This window comes from Convolutriloba macropyga, chromosome 4, assembly GCF_964194025.1.
Source record: "Convolutriloba macropyga chromosome 4, txConMacr16.3, whole genome shotgun sequence".
Classification (NCBI taxonomy): Eukaryota; Metazoa; Xenacoelomorpha; order Acoela; family Convolutidae; genus Convolutriloba; species Convolutriloba macropyga.
The window spans coordinates 51,806,847-51,831,808 of record NC_134471.1 but is presented as its reverse complement, the minus strand read 5'-3'; the positions used below and the strand labels follow the sequence as shown (position 1 = coordinate 51,831,808).

General features: G+C 32.9%; 1 protein-coding gene across 1 annotated transcript in view; it reads right to left on the bottom strand.

Annotated features, from left to right (window-relative positions):
• Window positions 1-4,376: 4,376 nt before the first annotated feature.
• LOC142338094 (uncharacterized) overlaps window positions 4,377-24,962 on the bottom strand; it is a 166,899-nt gene continuing 146,313 nt past the window's right edge. Inside the window, exons 10-13 of the mRNA XM_075387726.1 lie at window positions 23,412-23,495; window positions 15,394-15,557; window positions 14,849-14,870; window positions 4,377-4,556 (exon numbers count right to left, since the gene is read on the bottom strand). Of these exons, the coding sequence (XP_075243841.1) occupies window positions 4,537-4,556; window positions 14,849-14,870; window positions 15,394-15,557; window positions 23,412-23,495 (290 nt within the window). The 3' untranslated portion in view covers window positions 4,377-4,536. The remainder of the gene's footprint in view (window positions 4,557-14,848; window positions 14,871-15,393; window positions 15,558-23,411; window positions 23,496-24,962) is intronic.

The following is a 24,962-nucleotide window of genomic DNA, read 5'->3' as shown; positions in this document are numbered from 1 at the left end:
CTGCATCGATTTTTGTGAGAAGCTCAGATTTACCGTTGATGTTGCATTGTTAATCAGCGGTCTCCTAATAACTGACCCAGGTCGAGGTGTCAACGCTAAAAATCGCTAAAAAGCATAAGATTTTCAGTGAATGAGGTGAAAAGATGTAAGAATTGCGATTTTGAGCGTTGAATAAGGTGAATGCAGTGAAAAAATGAATCCAAAGCTAAGAATCGTAAAAAATTGTAAAAAATTCACAGCTAAAAATTACTGTAATTTTTGTCGCGGTGAATTTTTGTAAGATTGGCGATTTTTGGCGGTGAAATTTTTATTTTCATCGCTTCCCGTTGGTAGCGGTGAATTATTTTTTTTCACCGCTCAAGCGGTGAAAATAAAAAAATTCACCGCTACAAAAGCAAATCTTACACAAACTCACCGCTAAAAACCGCAAATCTAACGAAAATTCGCAGCTTTCACCGCATTCATCGCAAAAAGATGCAGGCGCTTTGAGCTGTGAAAAAGCATTAAAAAATTTTTTTCACCGCTTGTCACCGCAATTCTTACAATATTTTTTTCGACAAAACCTCGACCCGGCGAACGCACATTTTGCTGAATTAAGTGAAATTTTATAGAAAGTTTATATAGTAAAATTGTTTTAACGTCAACTCTTCTCGACATACAAGAGCATAATAGTGGAATTCTATTGTTAGGAAGAAAACCACAAAAGGAAACCAAATCTTTCTATTTTCGATATCAGGCCGTTAAAGTTTTTCAGTGATAGGCAGCCTAATCAATTTTTCAAAAAAGAATGTTCTCTTCCAATCTTTTTGATGCACTTTTTTTTAGAACAATCTATGAACGGTAGAGTCAAACGGAACTCTTTTGAGAGATGTTTTCTGGTTTTTGTTAATTATAATACAGTATTCTGAAACAATGTAATTATTTGAAAAGTCTAAAAATTTCCGTTTCTTGAATTTCTTCATTTCGCCAAGCAGCTTGCCAGTAGAAAACGCTTTTTCAAAAAAAATTTTAATGATTTTGTTTCAAGCAACACAATATTGAAAAACAATGGAAACAGTTCTGTTGAAAATCTAATAAAACAATTTCATGAAATTTTTGACTACATCTCCTTAAATTTTTTATGAGACCGTGTAATATTACAGTTGCAACCGTTATATACAATTTACTAGAAAATTGGTTTAAACAGCAACTTAAGTAAAGTTTTTTTTAGCAAATTCAGAAAAATGTCTTTCGGTCTAACAAAGTGTTTTTTACTAGATTCCTTTCAGTTAGTTTCATCAGGGCTATCGAGAAAATGAGCGCGCTAAAAATCAGCTTTATACAAAAAAGGTTATGGCTACAAAAAATTGCTGAGTTTCTCATATAATTGTGTCAACATAAGTTCGATGTGAGTATTTTTAAAATCAAATTGAAATCGGTTAATTGTGTTCATTTGCTTTTCTTTTTTTCATATTGCGTAATAAAAACGTATAGACACTTGTTCTGTACCGGACTACCGTTTGAGATAAAAATGTCTCTCGTTAGTAACTTAGTTGCTAGGGAAGGCTCTGTCTTAAGCATCTTAATTTGAGTTGACTCAAAAGGGACAGTTCTCTACGCATTTTTGACATTATTGTTTGCGAGATTGTTTCATTCAATTGTCTAATGTAAATTGTAAAAAGCGGTATATTTTTTATCAGTTTTTGTCAACATGTTTTTCCTATTTTGTTTCGGTTTTTGAATGCTGTATAATTACGAATAAATTTTCTCAGCAGAAGTTTGTGAAAATACAATACTGTACCAACGGTGAAGATTTCAAACAGTCCCAGACAAAACAGTCCAATTCAAAATAATCCCAACATGAAAAATAGTCCCAGAAAATACAGTTGCAGACAAGATAACAATGAAGCACAAACAACCCAATTTAAAGGAACCCGATGTTGAGAAAGTCCTGTTAACTAATTGCATCAGCAAATCGTTTCAGTTGCTGGCAGAGTCGCAAAAACAATAACTTTCATACTGGTACCATTAAATATAGTACCAAAATATTTCACAACTATTCAGTGGTACTTGAAGTTCTATTACATTTCAAATCCGGTAATTGACAAAAGAACCTACTTTTTTTATGGACAGTTTTGTTGCCAGTTCTGCTTACTTTCCTTCGGATTGAAATTATTGGCCATCATTTATCGGTTTGTACTTTAAAGCAGTACACATTGTTCCGTCGGCCATTGCAGCTCTGTCCTTCAACGCTGAGAAAAATGTCCTTCAGTTTAAATCTGCTGGAGCTGATAAATGAGCTATAATTTTGATATGTTTATTTCATAGTCTGACTCTTCAGTTTCATTTTGTATTACACCAGCGCTAAAAGATACACCAATTAAGTTAGTGGCACCAAATCGTACAAAATTGGGTATTTATGACTTTTTTTGACTGATCGGATTCTACAGTAACAATTCCCGTCGAATTATTGACGCCAAACATTGTGAGGCAACCTTTTATATGTTTATCAATTATAATATTAAGGGTTTGATAAATTGATTTGGCTAAGCCTATTTTGGAGAATAATTTTTTAAAATAATTCTTTGAGTCATTATCTGTTAGTTTTTGGGACTGTTTTGTTTGCACTCTCTCTAATCAGAATTTATTTCTTGATTGCTTCATCAAAACCAATCATAAAATTAGATGAATAAAATGTTTTTTTTTCGAAATTTCGCACTAGTTTTGACAATCTAGCCTCCTTTCTATTAATTTCAAACAAAGATGGAATGACTGAAGAAATCATAAAGGAAAACTTCCAGTCTGCTTTAATGTAATTTTTCGAAGCAAGAAACTTGGTTTCAAATTAGTCGCATTTGAAAGATTGTACAGCGCAATCTTGTATGCTTGAAGTGCTAATCATTAACATTATTTAACTGTTATCTGGTTGTTTACTTTTTCGGTATTCCCTTACCTTATTTCTTTTCTTATCAATTGTGATAAAACATTAGAACGTCAAAAATTGTAGAGATCTTTTTTTGAGTTTTGTTGACCAGATTCCCTGGCGCAGTACTTCGCTTTATTTTTCAAAGAAAACATCTTGAAATTTTCTGAAGTCTCGCTGTATTTCAAAAATTTTTGTAATTTTCAAATGTATTTGATATTTGAATCGAAAAAAAAAATAAAAATAAAAATACCTAATCAAATCAAAATAATCATTGGTCTGCCAAATTTTTTGCTGCAAACTTATAGCCCAACCCCTAGAATCCGTTAATATATGTATAGTGTCCCGTAGCTTTTTGTTCTTAAAGTGTGCATGCTCTTTCGTCTCTGTTGTTTAGCTCGGTTGTGTCTACGGCTGTTTTCACCGATCTGTCATTTTTAGTAGCTCTCGATACCTGACTTACGTCCTTCGTCAGTTAGTTTGTATATTATGATTTTGGCTATGGGTTGTAGATGCATTTGTTCTATTCTGCTTCGTCGCTAATCTGGTCCAAACGTGTCTTTGATTTTGACATTATAGGTGTTTACGTTTTCTATGTTTTTTTTTACTGTTTCTTGTTTTTTTTTACAGTTTCTTGGTTTCCGTCTATATACATTTGTGTACGCCATTATAACGTAACGTTTTGTAACTGTTTATTGCGTCTAATCATAGTTGTCTGTTTATTGCGTCTAATCATCACTTAACTTCGTTTGCTTTATTTTCTCTGTAATGTTGGTTTTTGACGAGTTTCAGATATTTGAAATATATTGCTGCAGATGTTGGAGGTAACCTTTTGAAAAATATACCAACCCTTAACTAGATGTCGAGAAAAATATAAGCGTAAGCGTACTAACACATTGCAGAAGAACTGAATCAGCATAAATAAAGTTTGGTTTGATTTTCTTGACGCTTTTTAAAATACTCAGAGGTATACATAGTTTTTTGGTTTCATAGTGTAATTTTGGGTCACTAACTATGAAAATGGCATTATTGCAAAATACCTCCAAAGAACATCAACTGGTTCCATTTATACACTTTAGAGCATTAATTAGAATGTTTGTTGCCAAGATTCTTGTCAAGGTTAATATTTCGAAATATTCTTGCCCGAAATTTGTACATTTACAGTTTTCAAGATTAAGAGAAAAATTAACTTGAAAACCTAAGACTCACAACAGGACAATGGTATCTAACAACACATAAAGTTTAACTGGGTGAAAAATGATTCAGGAATTCCGAAATAGATTACTAACAAATTTGAGCTACTTTCTTGTTTTGATTTGTTTCTTTTTTTTGAGCATGACAATTCAACCAGAACGAAGTGGACGTTGATTAGGAGTAAAAAAAATACATGTCATGAAATCTGCTCAGAAAACAAAAAAGTTGAAAAAGAAGTGAAGAATAAAATTTCTAACAGAGAGCTCACTTTAATTAACAAATGTATTAATCATTGAGGAATTTAGAAAACTCGAATCATCTAAAATAGACAGCAAAATTTGACAGAGTATGGATTATAAATGAAGTACTTCAATTTTAAACGCTTCATATGTCCATTTTTGGTCGGTATCAGGAAATCAGGTCTTCATCGTCCGTGATCATCACAGCATTATTCTTTTCTCTAAAGCAAATGAAGAGTTCCATAACATTTGCATGGGTATAATTAGGGAATGTGAACAATTGGACCACTGTTGGTTACTGCCAGCATCATTGCATTTTGAGCATACCTAATACAAGGAGGCTCGGTAATGTGCGTTCGCACATAAATTCTGACCCCACTCATCTACATTTTCATTTAATTGTCTACCAAATGAGGAAGAGATAAAAGAATTAACATATGAACATATCATTCAACAAACAACTAAATGAATAAAATACATCTACTTTGGAGGGCTGATGAGAAATGTGACTACCGTAATATGACTACCAGAAAAGACGGCGATAAAAGTCAAATTATTACAAATTCTAGTTACGACCACAACTCGTTGTCCTTTTTTTGAAAACCATTAATAACAAATTTATAGTGGCATCAGATAAAACTTATACTAAAAAAGATTAACCTCTACTTCATTGGAAAAAAGTTGACAAGAAATGAACAAAAAAGCAAAATTTGATAAAACATTGCTCATTCTGAATTAATTATTGGTCAAACTGTTAGAAACATGATGATTCAAATGAAATCATTGAAAGATTGTTTTATATTTCCAAAGAGAGCGATCGAGACTTTTCAAGGATATGCCATACGACTACAAACAGAACAACAAATATAGGCAAAAAAAGTTGCACGAAACAATTTGCACGAAAAAATTTGCAAGAAAAACGATGCCCCAGCCAATTAAAAAATAAGTTGTTCACTAAAAACAATGAAAATTTTATTTCAAATGATCAAAGGAGCGTCCATTATTGCGATGCTGTAAAAAGAAAACAAAAACCTACAAAAATGGGCAAATTTGCGGAAATCTTGAAGTTTTTATAAAAACTGGTTGTATCGAGAACAAAGACCATTTGAGAGAATGGTCTTTGTTAAGCGCACAATCTAATTCAAAAGAGAGTGGATGTGATTTGTCTATGGAGATGCTAAGCTACAAGTTAACAGAAATAAGATTAGCAGGTCTCAGAAATCAACAGTTTTTTTAAAAAACAGAAATTTTCAAACTTTTTAGCCAGCAAAAGCATTCGGTTTGAAGCTGAACTAAAAAATTTCACAAACAACTTTACGAAACCACAGTGTTGAAGCCATTCAATTTGTAAAATTTTGAACTGACCGCAAGAAAAGTAAATCACCTTTTGCCTATCCTTTGAACATCTTTTTTTTGTAAAACAAATATCTCAAAATGAAAACAAAACGAACAACAAAATATGACAATTGTCTAAATTTCACACAATTTTTCCGAAACAGATTGTCTAAGCCCTGAAAACTTCAGTTTGATCGTTAAACCAACAAAAAATTTTTGTTTGGTTCAACAAAACATAAAAAAAGTCTCTCAATAATGAGGTTAAGCTACAAAAATGATACAAAATTGTAAATTACAAAAAAAACGCAAACCAGAACAAAATGTGATAAGCTGAAGAGTACTTCAATTGCATACTTCTTTTAAGAGTTCTTACTTGAAGAATAATTAATTCTTTAGGAAAATACTTAATGGAAAATCAATAAAACCAATTATATTACACCGATATCAGTTATTAAACTCCTTTATGTATCTATTGTTTGCCACCGAGACCTTTAATTACCCAATAGTGGGCATACGACAACAAAAATTATCAACAAATAGACGGCAAAAATAAATAAAACTGACAAAATCTGAAAGAGAACGGTGTCCCAGCCTTTAAAGAAAAAAAGTTCAGTTAGGGATTTTTCAAAACTCGTTTTCAGTTAGATTGCTATGTAATGTGACAATTTACCAAAGAAACAAAAACAACACAAAAATGGGCAATTATGCAGAAAAAAGCAAAATTTTATATGAAAACTCGAAGTACAAATACCAAGAAACCGTTCTCTTAAAAGAATCTGCAAAAAGATTAATTTGTTTTCTATCAGAAATTTGACCTTTATTTATTAAGAAAAACCTAAAAATTGACAGAAACAATAAGAAAATTGATGACAAGTTCAAAAAATTACTGAAATTTCCTTAAAACAATTACTTTCACTGACATAAGAGACATTAGGTAACAACCGCATGCATAGAACAGTTTCATCTACGCCTCTTGAAGAAGCCAATTGGACTTTTGAATGGTTAGGGTAAGTAATCAGTATGCAAAAGAAACAAAAAATGAAAGCAAAAACATTTATTTTCGTTAAAGTCTGCTAAAAATCTTCTTCAAAGCTGAAAAAAACCAACATGTTCTCTGAAATCAAACTATAACTACATTTGGCCTCACTTTTAAGTGAATGGGAGCTCACAATAATGAAGCCTTGAATAAAAACGTTTTGTCAGTAATTAGCATTAAAAGCAATATAGGCAAAATTTTTCGAATAAGATAGGCAGCGCCCAAGTGAAATTTAACAAAATATATTATTGTAGGAATCCATAATAATATCAAACCTATCACTGAGCTTACCGAGCGCCCAAAACCTGCCCAAAAGTTTCAATCGTTTGCCAATTAGATCAATTGTTGATTGATATACTTCATATAAAAATTAATGATGCATTTTTTATAATTATCGATTTGAATTTGTTAAACACGGCGAAGTTTCGATTCCAGAATACTTTTATAGGGCGCCGAGTTTCAATCAGCTCTCTTTTGACGTTTAAAGAGATTTTATTAGCGGTTTCTAGGTTTCCGCTTTTGGCAAACTTGAACAAAGTGGACCAAAAAAGCAAACTTTGTGCAATTTTTTATGAAAATAGTCTAAATTTTTGAAATTTTATCAAAATTTTTAGCCAAATAAACTCCAATCAAACAAATCAGCTACGCTCTTCAACTTATTTTATGTGAGCAAAAATTTGCCAAATTTTAGCAAAAATTTCTGAAAATGTTGATAAAAAATGTTGATTTTTCGCAAATTTTTAAAGCTCGGTAACTCAAAAGAAGAAAAAATGTATTTAATTCCAAATTCTAGGATGCACTTGCTTTTTAATGATACCACTAACAACTCTCTACGATGAATATATCGATTGGCCAAAACTGTGTGAACAAAAAAAGCATTTGAGTATATAGTTCCTCCCTCCCCACTGAGTCGGAACAGTAAACTGTTGTGATCAATGGAGCGGCAAATGAGGCCCATGGAAATAGCCCAGAAATTTGATTCGATCAACGGACAACCGCCAATGTCTCTTTCTCATGTCCAAAGAGAGGGTAAAGTTGATATATAATCATCGATCAAACATTGTGGTATATACATCTATATATATATATATATATATATATATATATATATATATATATATATATATATTTATTTATATTTGTGTATTTATATATATTTATATATATATATATATATATATATATATATATATATATGTGTGAATAAATTTATATATATATATATATATATATATAGAAAATCTGTGTAATTTGAATTCGAATGCAATAAATTTGAGACCCATCAATTAAAAAACATATAAAAAGTACAAATACTTCTTACCTGGATTTTTAAGTTGGTCATCATTTGTATGAATTGTTGTGGCTTTATCTTTATTCTAGAGGTCAATTTAATCACCCAAAACTTTTTGACATTTGTCTTTGATTTACGACCTTTATTTTTAAATATTAATGTCTCTTGGGAAGAATGGAAGAACTGTTCATAAAAATTACTTTCACTGACATAAGAGACCTTAGTTAACAAACGCATGCATTGAACAGTTTCACCTACGCCTCTTGAAGAAGCCAATTGGACCTTTGAATGGTTAGGGTAAGTAATCAGAACGCAAAATGAATAACAAATGAAAGCAAAAACAGTATTTTCGTTAAAGTCTACTAAAAATCTTCTTCAAAGCTGAAAAAACCAAAATGTTCTCTGAAAACAAACTATAACTACATTTGGCCACACTTTGAAGTAAATGGGAGCTCACATTAATGAAGCCTTGAATAAAACGTTTTGTCAGTAATTAGCATTAAAAGCAATATAGGCAAAACTTTTCGAAAAAGATAGGCAGCGCCCAAGTGAAATTTAACAAAATAACTTACTGTAGGAATCCATGATAATATCAGACCTATCACTGAGCTTACCGAGCGCACAAAACCTGCCCAAAAGATTCAATCGTTTGCCAATTAGATCAATTGTTGATTGATATACTTCATATAAAAATTAATGATGCATTTTGTATAATTATCGATTTGAATTTGTTAAACACGGCGAAGTTTCGATTCCAGAATACTTTTATAGGGCGCCGAGTTTCAACCAGCTCTCTTTTGAGGTTTAAAGAGATTTTATTAGCGGTTTCTAGGTTTCCACTTTTGGCAAACTTGAACAAAGTGGACCAAAAAAGCAAACTTTGTGCAATTTTTTATGAAAATAGTCTAAATTTTTGAAATTTTATTAAAATTTTTAGCCAAATAAACTCCAATCAAACAAATCAGCTACGCTCTTCAACTTATTTTATATGAGCAAAATTTTGCCAAATTTTAGCAAAAATTTCTGAAAATGTTGATAAAAAATGTTGATTTTTCGCAAATTTTTAAAGCTCGGTAACTCAAAAGAAGAAAAAATGTATTTAATTCCAAATTCTAGGATGCACTTGCTTTTTAATGATACCACTAACAACTCTCTACGATGAATATATCGATTGGTCAAAACTGTGTGAACAAAAAAAGCATTTGAGTATATAGTTCCTCCCTCCCCACTGAGTCGGAACAGTAAACTGTTGTGATCAATGGAGCGGCAAATGAGGCCCATGGAAATAGCCCAGAAATTTGATTCGATCAACGGACAACCGCCAATGTCTCTTTCTCATGTCCAAAGAGAGGGTAAAGTTGATATATAATCATCGATCAAACATTGTGGTATATACATCTATATATATATATATATATAATATATATATATATATTTATTTATATTTGTGTATTTATATATATTTATATATATATATATATATATATATATGTATATATATATAAATATATATATATATATATATATATATATATATATATATATATATATTTATATATATGAATAAATTTTTATATATATATATATATATATATAGAAAATCTGTGTAATTTGAATTCGAATGCAATAAAGTTGAGACCCATCAATTAAAAAACATATAAAAAGTACAAATACTTCTTACCTGGATTTTTAGGTTGGTCATCATTTGTATGAATTGTTGTTGCTTTATCTTTATTCTAGAGGTCAATTTAATCACCCAAAACTTTTTGACATTTGTCTTTGATTTACGACCTTTATTTTTAAATATTAATGTCTCTTGGGAAGAATGGAAGAACTGTTCATAAAAATTACTTTCACTGACATAAGAGACCTTAGTTAACAAACGCATGCATTGAACAGTTTCACCTACGCCTCTTGAAGGAGCCAATTGGACCTTTGAATGGTTAGGGTAAGTAATCAGAATGCAAAATGAATAACAAATGAAAGCAAAAACAGTATTTTCGTTAAAGTCTACTAAAAATCTTCTTCAAAGCTGAAAAAACCAAAATGTTCTCTGAAAACAAACTATAACTACATTTGGCCACACTTTGAAGTAAATGGGAGCTCACATTAATGAAGCCTTGAATAAAACGTTTTGTCAGTAATTAGCATTAAAAGCAATATAGGCAAAACTTTTCGAAAAAGATAGGCAGCGCCCAAGTGAAATTTAACAAAATAACTTACTGTAGGAATCCATGATAATATCAAACCTATCACTGAGCTTACCGAGCGCACAAAACCTGCCCAAAAGATTCAATCGTTTGCCAATTAGATCAATTGTTGATTGATATACTTCATATAAAAAACAATGATGCATTTTGTATAATTTTCGATTTGAATTTGTTAAACACGGCGAAGTTTCGATTCCAGAATACTTTTATAGGGCGCCGAGTTTCTACCAGCTCTCTTTTGAGGTTTAAAGAGATTTTATTAGCGGTTTCTAGGTCTCCACTTTTGGCAAACTTGAACAAAGTGGACCAAAAAAGCAAATTTTGTGCAATTTTTTATGAAAATAATCTAAATTTTTGAAATATTATCAAAATTTTTAGCCAAATAAACTCCAATCAAACAAATCAACTACGCTCTTCAACTTATTTTATGTGAGCAAAATTGTGCCAATTTTTAGCAAAAATTTCTGAAAGTGTTGATAAAAAATGTTGATTTTTCGCAAATTTATATATATTTATATATATATATATATATATATATATATATATGAAAACTAAAAATGCAGCAAAGACTAGGAAAGATTGAGAAAATTATAATCGATAAAATATCAGCGGTCTTTCAAAAAATGCTTTCAAAAAATGCTTTCAAAAAATGCTTTCTTAATTTTTCTCCGAAAAATCAAAAGTTTGTCTCCGAGGTTGGGCTTTGCTTCTGTAAAATGTGTAATAACACAACTCCTATGTCTTTGCACAGATCGACAGGCCGTGAGTGACATAACAAGGAAAAGCGCAGCTCTCGTGATGTCTGTAACCACGATCTCTTATTTTGGAACATCATTAATGTAAAAGCAATTTCCGATTTATAAAACATGAAACGTAAGTTGATCACACACACACAGAGCGTTTTAAAAAATCTGTTAGAATATAATTAATGCTTTTTCAACAAAACTTTTCTGCTCTATTTTTGTTCACGTTTTTGCGGGATGTCTAACGAGTATTTAAATCTTCTTATTCCATCATAGCTGTACCTTAGATGCAAAATGTTGATTATATTAGTGGAGATCCTAAATAGTTAACTTTTTGTCTGTCTAGCAGTACTTATTGCAGTGTACATAGACTAGTTTGAGGCGTGAAAAGCAGAAAGTAAAATTTTTCCGAACATTTTAAACCACGATATATCCTCAACAAGGATGAGCTCCGACCCGAGCTCATCTACAATTTTAACTTAATTGAGATATCAAAAAACCTAGGTTTCAAAACCTAACTACTAATTGAATTACATAATACCATGCCTCATTACAGCGCTTACGAGATCTGCTATTAAAAGAGTACGAGAAAAAACAACAAATAAGCAAAAACAAAATTTTCACGGCAAAAACTCAATATCTAAATTTAAAAGCACCTTGTAACAACATCAAAATGCAATCAGATAAAACCTTAATTGCACAAATTTAGTTTTTCCTAACAATACAGCAGACGGATGTTTTCTTTAATGAGACTAGGTGACCGAAAAAATGAGGTTAAATTAAAAAATCAAACAACATTTTTTAAAGCAAATAAATTCAGAAGTCTGAAAAGTCTTTAGCTTATAACGAAATAAATCTTTATAAATTTTCTAAAGAGTCAATATGAATCCAATGGGACCTGTTATTGGTTAGACTAAGCCATCGGAACGGAATAAAGATGCAAAAAATCTGAAAAAATTACAAACAATTTGCGAAAAAACAAAGTATTGAAGCCATTAAAATCATTAGCTATTATCAGAATATTATGCATTTTTATGTCAGTTTTTATTTATACTAATTCAGCAAAAATTATGCCGAAAAAATAAATAAGTTCATTTTGGGCCACATTTGCAAATCAACGGGATCTGTTATTGCCCAAATGTGCAAACAGAAGAGAAAAAGGAACACAAATACAACACTCACAAAACTTTTTATGAAAACGCATTTTGTCCAACAAACAAAACATCAATTACGACATGTAATCAGTTAAAATGTTTATTTGTGAAATTCAAGTGGATGGGACCTCTCAATGATGCGAATAATTTGACAAAAAGAACTCTTAAAAAAAAATTTGAAAATGTATAATATCATAAACTTTGAGACTACTTGCTATAAACTGACTACTTCGGTTAAAATCATTCATCCTTTCCTCAATTACAAGTTTTTGAGACCGGTTAGCATTTTACGGCTACCTAAAGAACAAAAACAAAGGCAAAAAAGCAAATTGAAAAAAAATAAAGCGAGAAAAGTGTCGAACCCGTTAGAGAATGAAGTTTCCAGAAAAAAATTTTCTTTTTTCAATTAAAATTTAACAGCAATGGAATTTAAAATGACTTTAAAAACAACAAAAATGAACAAATATATCAAAACCAAGAAAACCACCTAGTGTCAACACCATAAAATTCAAAAGCTGCCAACGGAAGCCATTAAATACGCTAAAATATTTTTCAAAATGACGAAAAAGATGCTTGTCTTTCATAGGTCAAATATATTTTTTAAAGCAATCAATTGAACGTCTTCTCAAAGCCAATGGGAACTAACAATCCTAGCAATATTACGAAAAGAAATCAAAATTTCAAAAAAAAACTACGAAAACTCATGCATCGAAGTCAAAAAACCTATAGTTAGATAATAAAACAGCTAATTAGACAAATTTTTTATGAAATAAAAATAAAAGTGGTTCTGTCATTATTGAGACTGACTAACAGTTCACGAAAATAGGCTTAAGATTGATTTATGTTCAAAGAAATTTCAAAAAAATATATTTTTGAAGTCTTAACAGCCGTTAAATTCAATAGCTTTCAACGGAAGTCAATAATTAAACTAAGTTAAGCCTCGATGTGAGTGCAACGATGTTTGTTATGCATAGGTAGTCAATAAGACATCACAATAAGTCTTATGACTGTGAAAACAACAACAAATACAGGCAATAACAAAAAAAATGTAGAAAAGTCCGAGAAGAAAGCGTCGAAGCCATTTAATCAATAAGTCTTTCTCTGGAAACTTTTTCTTTGATCCAATGAACGACTTCTTTAAGCCAATGGGAGCCATCAATATTAGGGTAACGTGATACGATTTCAAAAGGAACCAATAGTACGAAATGTCCAAAAAATAAAAAAATTGAAATCTTGTGGTATTGAAGTCATATAACCAATATTTAGAAGAAAAAGCAGCTAACGAGATTCAATTTGGTTGCAGTAGGAAAGAAAGGCTTCCTGTAATAACTGAGATTGTCTTACAGTTCACGAAAAAAGGTTTATGATTGGTTAATATTTAAAAAAATTTTCGAAATTTTTTTTTCAAAGTCTTCACAGCCATTAGCTGTCCACTCAAAGCACTAGATAGGTTCCCTTGAAGCTCATTACAACCCTTTTGCACTTCTAATCAACAATTTTGTGACAATTGACTCCAAAAATTTAGTAAGCCCTCAACAAAAATCGAAATTTCATTTAAAATTACGAAAACTGATAGTCGAATCCAAAAAAAACATGAGCGGTTCCTTGAGGTGCCTTGAAAACGAACAATTTTTTTTGTTCATTGGGCTTCTTCCAATTATAAATGAGGTTTGTCTTTAATGGAACCTCGATATGAAAAGTGACTAGTCCCTAGGTGACCTGAAAAATAAAAAAAGCAAATTTTTCGTAAAAAAGCTCTCAAATAGAATTCGAATTTTTTTGATAGTACACTTCCCTATGAGACCAGAACCAGTCTTTTTACCGCCTTTCGTATATTAGGAACACAAAAATGATTAATTGTGTGGCGTGGAATGCGATTTTGAAATGAAACGTTCATAGAAAAATGTTAAGTCGAAAAAAAATTACGGTAAAAGTGGACAAAAGTGAACCAAATATCCCGTGTTCACATGAAACTTTAAACCTCGATAACTCCTCGAAGAAAAAAAAATTCAAAAAACCCTTTTTAATTTTGAATTCTACACTGGTTGAGCTTTTTAATGACACCACTCACAATTCTGTACGATGAATAAATCGATCGGCCAAAATTGACTGAACAAAAAAAAAACCCTTTATATAGTTCCTGCCCCCACAAGTGGGGTCGGAACAACTATTAAAAATTGTCAAAATCAAACTCAACTATGGTTCAATTTCTCAAGGGCTTACCTGTGATACCACTTTTGTATCTCTCCGTGAAAGTAACCAATCGGCCAACCAGCAGAAAAAGAACCAGGGTCGAGGTTTTTGGATGAATTTTTGTAAGAAATGCGGTGAATGCGGTTACTTTTACATGACAGTTGGCGCAGTGGGATAAGCAGTTAACGTCATGCAAGAGGTAAGAGGTGCAAACCCGTGTAAGGAATCTTCTTTTTTGTAAGAATACTGAGAACGCGGTGAAAGTAAATAATTCACCGCGATTCACCGCATTCACCGCAAAAAGATGTAAGAAATACGCGATGAAATTTTTTTTCACCGCATTTCACCGAATTTTTAACGAAAATTCACCGCCCAACCTCGACCCGAGATTGGCTAGTATAAAGTTACCAACCTCCAAATGAATAAATGGTCTTGACTTGTGCTGTGATACGTGATACGAGATGAGTGAACAAACTTGAAGCAAGCCACACTGGTAATATGAAAATAGCTTTCACGTTACTACCAACTTTGTGCTTTTTTTGTGTACTTACGGAACAAACAAGTCGTATATCCCTGAAACACAATTAATATCAGATCTCTCTTTCATATCGAACACTTTTGATCAATGAATTGGGCAATTGAATGGTATAGGCATCCACCCATAACTGATTCACATTTACGCTAAGTGATAGAAAACTGTTCATAGAATTTTCTCTCCGTATAATTCTCTAATCTTGTGGTTTTTATGTCTGGCGTTTCTACCGTCTCCCTTTCTTTCAAACACTTGCTGGAAAATTGGGGTCTGTTTTTTGTGGTGATTGCGTTAAGGTTTATTTGTCCTAACAAATTCAATTATATTTTATCTAGTGCTGATATTTAACAGTCACAATTTAGTCCTATGGCTTTGAAGAGATATATGTATCAAAGTACAATTGGCGCAAAAAGCAATAATGATTGATTTGATGTGATTTTTACTAATAATCGACAGAATTGTTTGATGTTCTTCTATATTGACGCGAATCATTAATTATTTTTTACCAATTCCAGTGTGGATCTATGAATAGTTTTGAATCCAGAGACTTGGGTAAAAACTAACCTCCACGAATTCGAAGGAGTCGCTTGTGAGCCAGGGATCACATTGGAAGTGAGTTTCACTAATAATACTGGTAGTGTACCCCACGAGACTATGGCCATACTTGTTGTATAAAAATTCAACACACCTCCGGCTCGATACCTCTGTTTCCAGTTGGAAGCCAGGCTCTAGAAATGAGAAAAACTACTGGTATACAAATTATTCGCCCTTCCCCAGCCCTGGGATAAATAATTTTATACTCTTGTTATAGGAAATTGAACAATTTATTCACGTGTGATATTTCCATTTTGTGAAACAGAATGTCAGTCATCTCACATTCAAATTTTGCAAGAACTTAATTCAGCGGATGGGAAGCAAACTGATAAAGAGGAAAGAATACAGAACGTTTTTCAAGAGGTCAAAAAAAACGAAAACATTGAATTCCAAAATGTTCCACGCCATAAAAGTGCCAACAAAATTGCTATGCACAAATCTTAAAATACATAAAACAATATAAATCTATTTGACAACGTTTAGAATATTAAAAAAATAAATTGCATACTGAGAAAATAAAAACAATGGAAAATTAGAAAAGGTTCCTCAAAAAATCTCTGTATTAAATGCATCTGGGTTCTTCAGACATTCCTTGAAATAGAATTCTTTCAGAAAACCTTTGATGTTTTTAACCTTAACGAATTTTTGTCTTTGTTTACATGGCACTTAATTTTACAGTTTCATGGATTGCAACAATTTATCGAAGAATTCCGAATAACTTTTCATGGTCGGATAAATTTTTCCTGTTCTCGCATTCTGCTTGCGCTTGGAGGTTTGCAATTCATTACTTATGCTAAGAACTGGTAAATATTTTCAAACATACTTCAAGAAAAATACCATGCATCAATATTTGAGAAGGAACACAACAGGCATCCTTATATATGTTTTTTAAATCAGTCGAGTGATCATACTTTTTTCTTTAGAAACACATTGTTGTTCCCCAATTAAGTTGTGTTTCTAAAGTTATCCTGAGATTTTTTATGGTACCAATGAGCATAAGAGATGAGAATTGAGCGTGACTTAAAACAAGCTGCGGGTTCAATAGTGTTACTCTAGTTTTTACAGGAAAACACTTCCTTAAATTTTTCAAGATTTCGTTGCTGCACGTCATTCTAGATAGTATTCTTTTAACTCTTCACTAAATTTTAATTTGTTGTCGAATATTATTCCTAGATATCTTACCAACGACCTTGATATACTCCATAGGAGTGACCTAGATATTCTTCTAGGTTCACACCGTTAACATTGAGATATGATGAAGTTCGTGTTTTTTGTGATGGAGCAAACATGATGATGAAGCTTTTTGTTATGTGTTCTTATGGTTCATCATTAATTGATGTGATTGGAAGTAGTAAAAAGTTCTTCAATATTTTATTCCAAATAACTTCTGGTTTTTTTCATTATTGTGAGAACGATTGAGGAAAGTTTAATCGGCGTACTGGATTACTTGACAATTGTCAATATCAGTAGCTCTATGAAAAGTCATTCACATAAATGTTTAGTAATAATGTCTCTAACACTCTGCTTTGTGACACTCCTCAGTTTAGTGAAATCCAGTCGGACTGATTCTCTGAGAAAACCACTTTTTGAGCTCTGTCTTTCAAATAGGATCTAATCGATTGTGTGGATGTTGCATCAAATCCTAAACAATTCAATTTTTCTATTATTGTTTTGTGTGAGATTGAGTCAAATGCTTTTGAGACATCACGGAATGCTCCAAAAACAGTCTCTTTTATCCATTTCCGTTCATACATATTCCGTACATTTTAGTATGGCATCGGTTGTGGACATTTTTGTCCTTTTTTCAAATTGTTTAGGTGACAGCACGTTGCTTGAGAACAAATAGTCTTTAATTTGTTTCCTTACAACTTGCTCAAACGTTTTTGCCAGTGCGCCCGTTACGGTTATTGAACGATAGTTAGTGAGATCTTCTGTGTTTCCATTTTTATAAAGAGGTGGAACCAAAACTTTTTTGAGGTCAATTGGAAACGAAACCTCAGAAATAAAATCGTTTATCAGAAAACAGAGAGGCTACGATAGGTCCCATTGGGCATCTTTCAACGCACGTGCGGGAATTCTTGAAGGACACGAAGGTTTGTTAACATTCAAACATTCGATCAAATCATGAACTTCTTTACAAGTAACATTTTTAAAAAAAATCAACTTGCATTTCCGTTTCAGCTGAGAACAATCTTTTGTCAAATATTTTTATTTCACAAAGTATTCTCCCAAAACTGAAACCTTGAAGTTCAAATTGTTTGCGATGTCTTTACCGTTTGTATTAAGCTCACTGAAGCTGTTACGCAAAGTGTCTGTTACAATTCGTTGTTTTTCATTGTCCCTAATTTCTTGTTCAAATTTCCAGCAACTTTTTTCTGTGTTCAGAGCAAAAAAGTCTTTTAGCAAGGAACCTTCTTTTTCTGAGTTAAATTTTCTTCCAGTTAGGAATTTCTTTTTGTCCAGGAAAATTTTTTGTTTATCATTCCTTCAGGTTTCAAGGCGCTATTTGATTGCTCGACTAAAATACAAAACTTGGACAGCATTTCTTTAGCATTTTGTGACATCCAGAAAAGATTCCAATCTGAATTCCGAACATCTTCCTGAAATTTTTCCTAAAAAAAGTTCTTTTTTATCAGAAAGTTGTTTTGATTTTCATTTGTTTCATAATCAATTTTTCTTCTAATAAGGCTGCTGTTCCATAATGGTCACTATTCAAGATGCTCTCTGTAAAAAAAATTTTTTTGAAATTTTCTATGATGATATAATCAATCGATTTAGTTTTGTTGATACTCTGTCTTGTCCCTCCTTTTTTGTTTTACATGACACCAAACCTTACGGAAGGAAAAGCGTTTCTAGTTTTCCTTTTTTTGTTCTTCCAGAAAAGTAATTTTTGTACTCGCCCATAAAAATTAATCGTTTGTTCCGAGCTGCAGCACAGTCGATTCCCAGAGTCAGTTCTAACAGAAACATTTGAGAAAGGTGTTTGGTTGGACAGTAAGAAAGTTTTACCAAATACTTTTTTTAGTGAATTCAAAGTCTACCCAGATGATTTCGAAATGAGATTTGGAAGTTGGGGTAGAAACCGTACATTATTAAGGTTTGAATGATCTGGGTATATAGAGCAGCAGACCACATCCACTTGTTTAGTCATGTAATGAAAGATTCCTATCTTTTCTGAAACATTGGAATTTTTCAATGCCTACTTCCCAAAAATAGATATTATCTTTCATTTTAAGCAAAGTTTTGTTAGAGTCACAAATTGTGTTTTTCCATAACATCCATTTATTGCTTTAAGGTGGAGTTCTAACCAACAATACTTCTAAAATTGAGCAAGAACAATTTTACATTATCTAAAAAAGACGCACGTACTGTTTTAAGGCATTCAGCATACTTAAGAACTGGCCCTGGGTTTTGTTTCACATCTCCACAATGAATCATGGTAGAAACCTTAGCTATTAAGCCAAAACAAATATTAAATGTACGGAAAAAAGAAATTGAATAGAAATCAAAATGCATTCCAGTTGTTCTATTGTATAACACAATATGCGGCACCTCATGAGAATTGTCATACACCACTTCACATGCAGATGCAGTTCGTGAAGATAAACTAAGTAAAATACTGAGACTGAATCTCCATTTCCGCGAAAATCCTTTCCTAAACATCGATAACAAAATTGAGATATAAAAGAAGTGATACATCATCTCGCGTTACTATACGAATTACTAAAAATGATTATTTCCTCTGGTGTAGTAATACGTTTGGTTGAAGGGTTTGCGTTGAAATGATTGAAATTTGTTTCTATTGAACGATCGGTTTAAACTGCGATTGTGTTGAGTATTTGCAATTTTATTGTTTGATGCGAGAACAAAGTAACCTAAAACTGAATTCTTTAAAAAAAGGTACTCCCTGATGGTAATTAAAATGTAAATAATCGTGAAACAGATAGTTGTAATGGGATAGTTTTATCATCATTTGGTGAATGGGTAAAAACTTCAAATTCATGTTGTTAGTGGAGTTTGCATAAAATTCAAGTTTTTTGTTGAAATCAGATGTTCAATCAATAGCAATGGAGTTGTGAATTGATGACTTGATTGTGGGATCTCCATTAGCACTAGAGATTTGGGTTTATATTTGTTAGAGAGTACTTCAGCTAATTCAATGTAATCATTAAAAAGGTCGTTAACATCACGATGTTTTTGTTTTAAAATCAAATTGGTTCCATCTTGCAAAATTACAGTTTTAAGTTCCTTCTGGGTAACTTTCTCGAACTGCTATCTTTTCTTTTGCTGTTGAACCTCTATGTGCGTGAATGACTTGGGTCGCAGACATGGGTCCATTCCGACCTAACTCAACGGTGTGGAAAAAGCTTTGAACTCATTTTGTCTCTGGCCTATATCAACCCCACTACTTTGGTCTGGCAAATACAGACATTTGTTCGTTCGGTCGGGCGAATACCCACATTTTGGTCTGTTTGACATATCTATACGCACATCGGCTTTTTGGTCTAACCAATATCAGCATTTAGGTCTCTTTTCTCTGCTAAATTCACACGTTTGGGTGTGTTTGGGCAATGCTCGTTTACAGGATCAGAAGTACATCTGGAGGAAGCTCGGGTCCTCTGCAAACTGTATACTCGGGTTGCTCATCATACAAAAATCTTAGTAATCATACAAGGTCATATATGATTCCCGGTAACCGTACCAGGTCATATATGATTTGTATGATTTCTTAGTAGTCATACAAGGATCATATATGATTTCCTAGAAACCATACAGGGATCATACAAAAGTGGGGTAAAAGAATCACTTTCGAACCTAAATATATTCAGGAAACAAATTTGAGGGTTATCTGCATTTTTTTTCAACATTTTTTATAAATGAGCATGAATAAATGAGCATGGGTATAAACTGGCTCCAGAGAATATCAGAACTTATTTATCCATTTGGACTTACTGTTAAATTGAGTGCCCAACTTTGCAAATGATATTGTACGTTTGGGTCTTTTGGCGGATCACAAAGTGATGCCGGGGAATCCCTTGAGTGGGTCCTTGCCGAAGGAAATTTTTAACAGACATAAATGGTTAAAAATTTATGAGAAATAGATGTATGATTCTTGGTATTCATACTAGGATCATATATGATTTCTTTGTAGTCATAGAAGGTTCATATATGATTTCCTAGTAGTCATATATGATTTCTTAGTAGTTATACAAGGATCGTGCTAGGAGATACGTTATGGTTTGTATGATATCATATATGATCCTTGTATGACAACTAAGAAGTGGCGACCCGGGTAATTGTCTATTGCGTTGATTCTTTTTGAAAACAACAACCGATCAATGGGAACCAAACACTTATAGTGCTAAATGATTAGACGATTTCGCTAAGTTAGTTTACAAAATTTGCAATGTTTTTTAACTGGTTGGTTTTTTCAGTGAATTTTTTTTTCAAATTTTCATATTCATTTCTCGCTCAAAACTACGAATTGAATGAATTAGAATTTTTATTGGATGCTTCTACACGATTAAGTGCGGGTCTGGCCGATGGTTTGGCCGAGGGTCTTTTTAGTCTGACCATTAGTGTGGGCAACGCTCTGGCCTAGGTTATGTTGGCTGTAACCAATTGTCTGGACAATGGTTTGGTCTGTGGTCTGTTTGGTCTGGTCAATTGTCTAGATAATGTTCTGGCCCACGGTCTGGAGAATAGTCTGCTCAGTCTGGCAAACACAGACTGAAGTCTGTTTTTGGTCGTGTCGGTCTGAACCCCGCGTCCGCGACTCAATTTCACCTAACCAATATCGGTCTTGGGACGCGTATATCCTCCTGGGAAACAGTATCTAACAAGCGATCTCCCAAAATAGGAGATTCGCGAAACAGTTTACTCACTTAACGATCAACCGTGCTGAATAAAAAAGCTAGGTTTTTGTTATGATACAGTCCGCTGGATAACAGAAAAAAGATAGGTTCTTGATCACTTGCTTTGCTACATTAATTTATCCAACCGAGTTAGCCGCAAGTGCATGTCATGCAACATTTTTGCAGAGTCGTTTTTACAAAAACTTATAGAAAAAAATTTCCTGATAAAGAATTCGAGTTTGCATTTTTTTAAACGTATTTGGTCAGATTGAATCAATTTGGAGACAACGAAACCAATTTTGTTAGATATAGAGCATCATTGCAACTTTGATGCGACAATTGGCGACCACGACCGTTTGATTCACAAACATTTCACCCACACAGAATCAAAACAATTTGTTGATCAGCAAAACTGAACGTTTTTTTATTGACACTAACTGAATATCATGTAATGCAACGGTATTTTACAGTATAACGAATAAAACAGTTCACTAAAAATTAACGCAAAAAAGTAATTTACGGACAGATTTCAAACCGTTGAAAACTGTAAAGTTTTCCATGTCAATGATAGCAGAGCAGAGGCTACAAATATATTGCGCGGACCTATATTTGCACTTATCGAATAATGAATTTGATTTGATGTTATATGTAATACAATAATCTATGCCGATCGACAACCTTGATTATTGGCATTCCAATAAAATTCGAAGCCCCATTTTAATCTATTAGCAACTAGGACTTATTGCCCGCCATCTTAGTGGGCAAAGAGCTGCTGCAGACCTACAGTCGCGTTTGCCATTTAAAAAATAAAGCGGTATAATTGCACTCTAAAAAACGTGCAGGTAAAATTTCCTAAAAATTCAAGTAAATTTCTGCATTAAAATCACAAAAAATTGCAGGTAATTTACCTGAATAATGTGCAGGTAGGGAATTTCGGGGAAAATTGTTCAGATAAATTTACCTCTACCATATTTAGTGTGTGCAGCTGATTACGGAACAGATCCTCTAAAAATATAACGTTGCGTCCGAAACCGGTTTGTCCACAATATACCTAATTTACAGCTGTGAGTAATTTTTGAGGCCGTTAACAAAAACAACTGGTTATTAACGCTGAATACTAGGTTAACGCGGAAAACTATCCATTAATGCTTGCTATAAAAGTAAATTGTCGAAATATCCCGAAATACTGTCAAAATATTGTCAAAATTAAACGCTTTAAATATCCCGAATCAAGTCTTAATCCTTACTGAACCAGTCATTTTGCAAGTCTTGGATCATTAATCTATCAGGGATCGGATTATGTTAGTTTCTGAATCAATCGTATGTCTTAACAAGTCGTGAGCAAATCTTGACCCAGACTTGACAAGTCTTCAACCAGACCTGTCCAAAATTTGACGTCTTAAGCCATCTCTTGGCAATGTTTCCATAGTTGTGCAATTTCGTTATTGCAATAACGAAATAGACAGGAAACTATTTGAAATGGCTTGTTTGCAGATATCTCCGAAGTGATAACTCCGTCAAAATTACCAAATAGGTAAAGTTCCGGAAAAATGTTGATATTGTTTGTGAAATGCAGAAATTATACATGATATTCTTACTATAATCAACATTTTTTGGCTCTGTATCATTCAAAACGTTCCAAGTCTCAGCGGCAACTTGACTCAAGACGTGATCAGCACTGATTAGCTATCCCGAAGCGTTAATTTCGTTGGAGAAGTACTGATCAAGCCTTCAACCTCGTTCCGGGATATCCCTAGAGTTCGAAGATTTCAAAATCGCGCAAAAATCTTGCAAACAATTATAGAAGGGATTTTTTTACGACTACAAAAAAGATCCTCAGTTACCGATAAGATCAGTAACTAAAAATTCCAGCTGTTGGTTTTTCTATAAATAATTCGGTTGATTAAAAACTGAGAGAAAGATTGAAGGTGTTTGTTTTCATCGTTTATTAGGTAAATTGAACTAAAAAAAGGATTTTGATGGCTCGAGATGTCTCTAGTTATTTGTCGGAGAAGTGTATTTGAATTCAAAATTGTGCGAGAAACTTGCAAGGTTCTTGCACGAATCATTTTCAGGATTATTTATTTAAAAGATTCTTCAAGATTCTTCATAGATATTCCAGCATAATCTTACGTGGATTAGCCGCTCTGACTCCAGCGAGAGCGGCGCCTTCGTACTCCTTGTCATTGTCAAGTGTCCTGCAAGAGTTCTCTTCACCTAAAACACAATTTGGTAGGTTATCAGGTTGCTGTCGTTACATAACAACGACACGAACTTTAAAACATATTACAGATATCTCAATTGTAAAAACGCAACGAGGCCTCAAAAACATACGTAAGACTTTTGTTCTACAATGTTTAAGCATCGAATGAAATCATTTAAAAAGCTATTTTGTTTCGCAGGCTAGCTGGACTTTAAATATCTTAGTGTATAAGACTCTACTTACATATGGGAACTTCAATACCGAATGTGTTTTACATTTGGACAAGTTTTGGCCCGGTTGAAAGTGATTTTTGATAAATATTTGTTATTCTTCGAAGATCAATATTGGTTGAGCATGGATTTTTCTTAGGTCCATTAGGGCTTTAAGTCAAGATGTTTGTCTGATTCTAGAATTAATATTAGTCTACTGCGACTATGCTGTATGCAGACTTGCAAATTGTAATCAATAAAAATCTGTTCAACTTTAATACGAATGAGGTCATTGTTTGTCTGGACAAAAATCCCAACCGAAAGCGGTCTTTTCCATAATATCTTGGGTTGCGCACAAGAGGGCTCTGCGTGACTCAGGTTCATAAGGTTCATAGTCTGGATAAAAATCCAGTCGCGTGTTCCATCTGACCAATAATAAAATATTGTTTTTTGCACATTATTTGGCCGATGATCTGGCTAAAGTTTTGACCTAAGGTATGCTCCATCTGGCCGATGGCCTGGAAAATAAATGTCAACGATAAGTTTGCGAACGATACAGCCTATTATACTATAAGAACTGTCACAACATTTCTAGCCAGAACGACCATTCATACAATTTATGTTTAACAATTTTCAAAAGAAGTTTCAAACAAATTAGGAAAGTGTTTGACTTTTAAAAACGCTGAAAAATACTTCTTGTTGAACCCAATTACCCGATCTCATTGTATTAAAAACTTCCTTCGACACATGCGCACTCAGGCATTCCTAGTACCATGGAGGAAGTCTAATGGCTGAACATGACGTATACAAATGACAGTGGCGTCATTTTGAAAATATTGAGATTTTGATGTACGCAGGTCGGACTTGAACCCCTTTGCGTGGATTTTTCCCGGTAACAGCGCATTGCACTCTTCTGTAATTGAAATTATGTTTCATTGTTACTTCCTTCTATTATTCAAATTGTCGCAAAATTAGAACCAAGAAAGAGGAGAAAATATTTTGATTAGAGTGCGTTGCGAGTCGACCTTTTGCTTCCTAGTGGCTGGCGCTCAGTGTCATACACATATTCATTTTTTTGTCGAAAATTTTAAAATGGGTTCAAAGCAATTGAAGCAGAGAGGCTTCAATTCTGGCTGGTGGTTCTGCTAGTGTCTTGATGGTTGAACATCACAAATAGACAACCTGATCGTATAACAAAAAAATTTTAACTTAGTTTCATTCTTTTTTCAACGTTTTGGTGTGAAGTTCAAGTTATCAACTTTCAATTTTGCG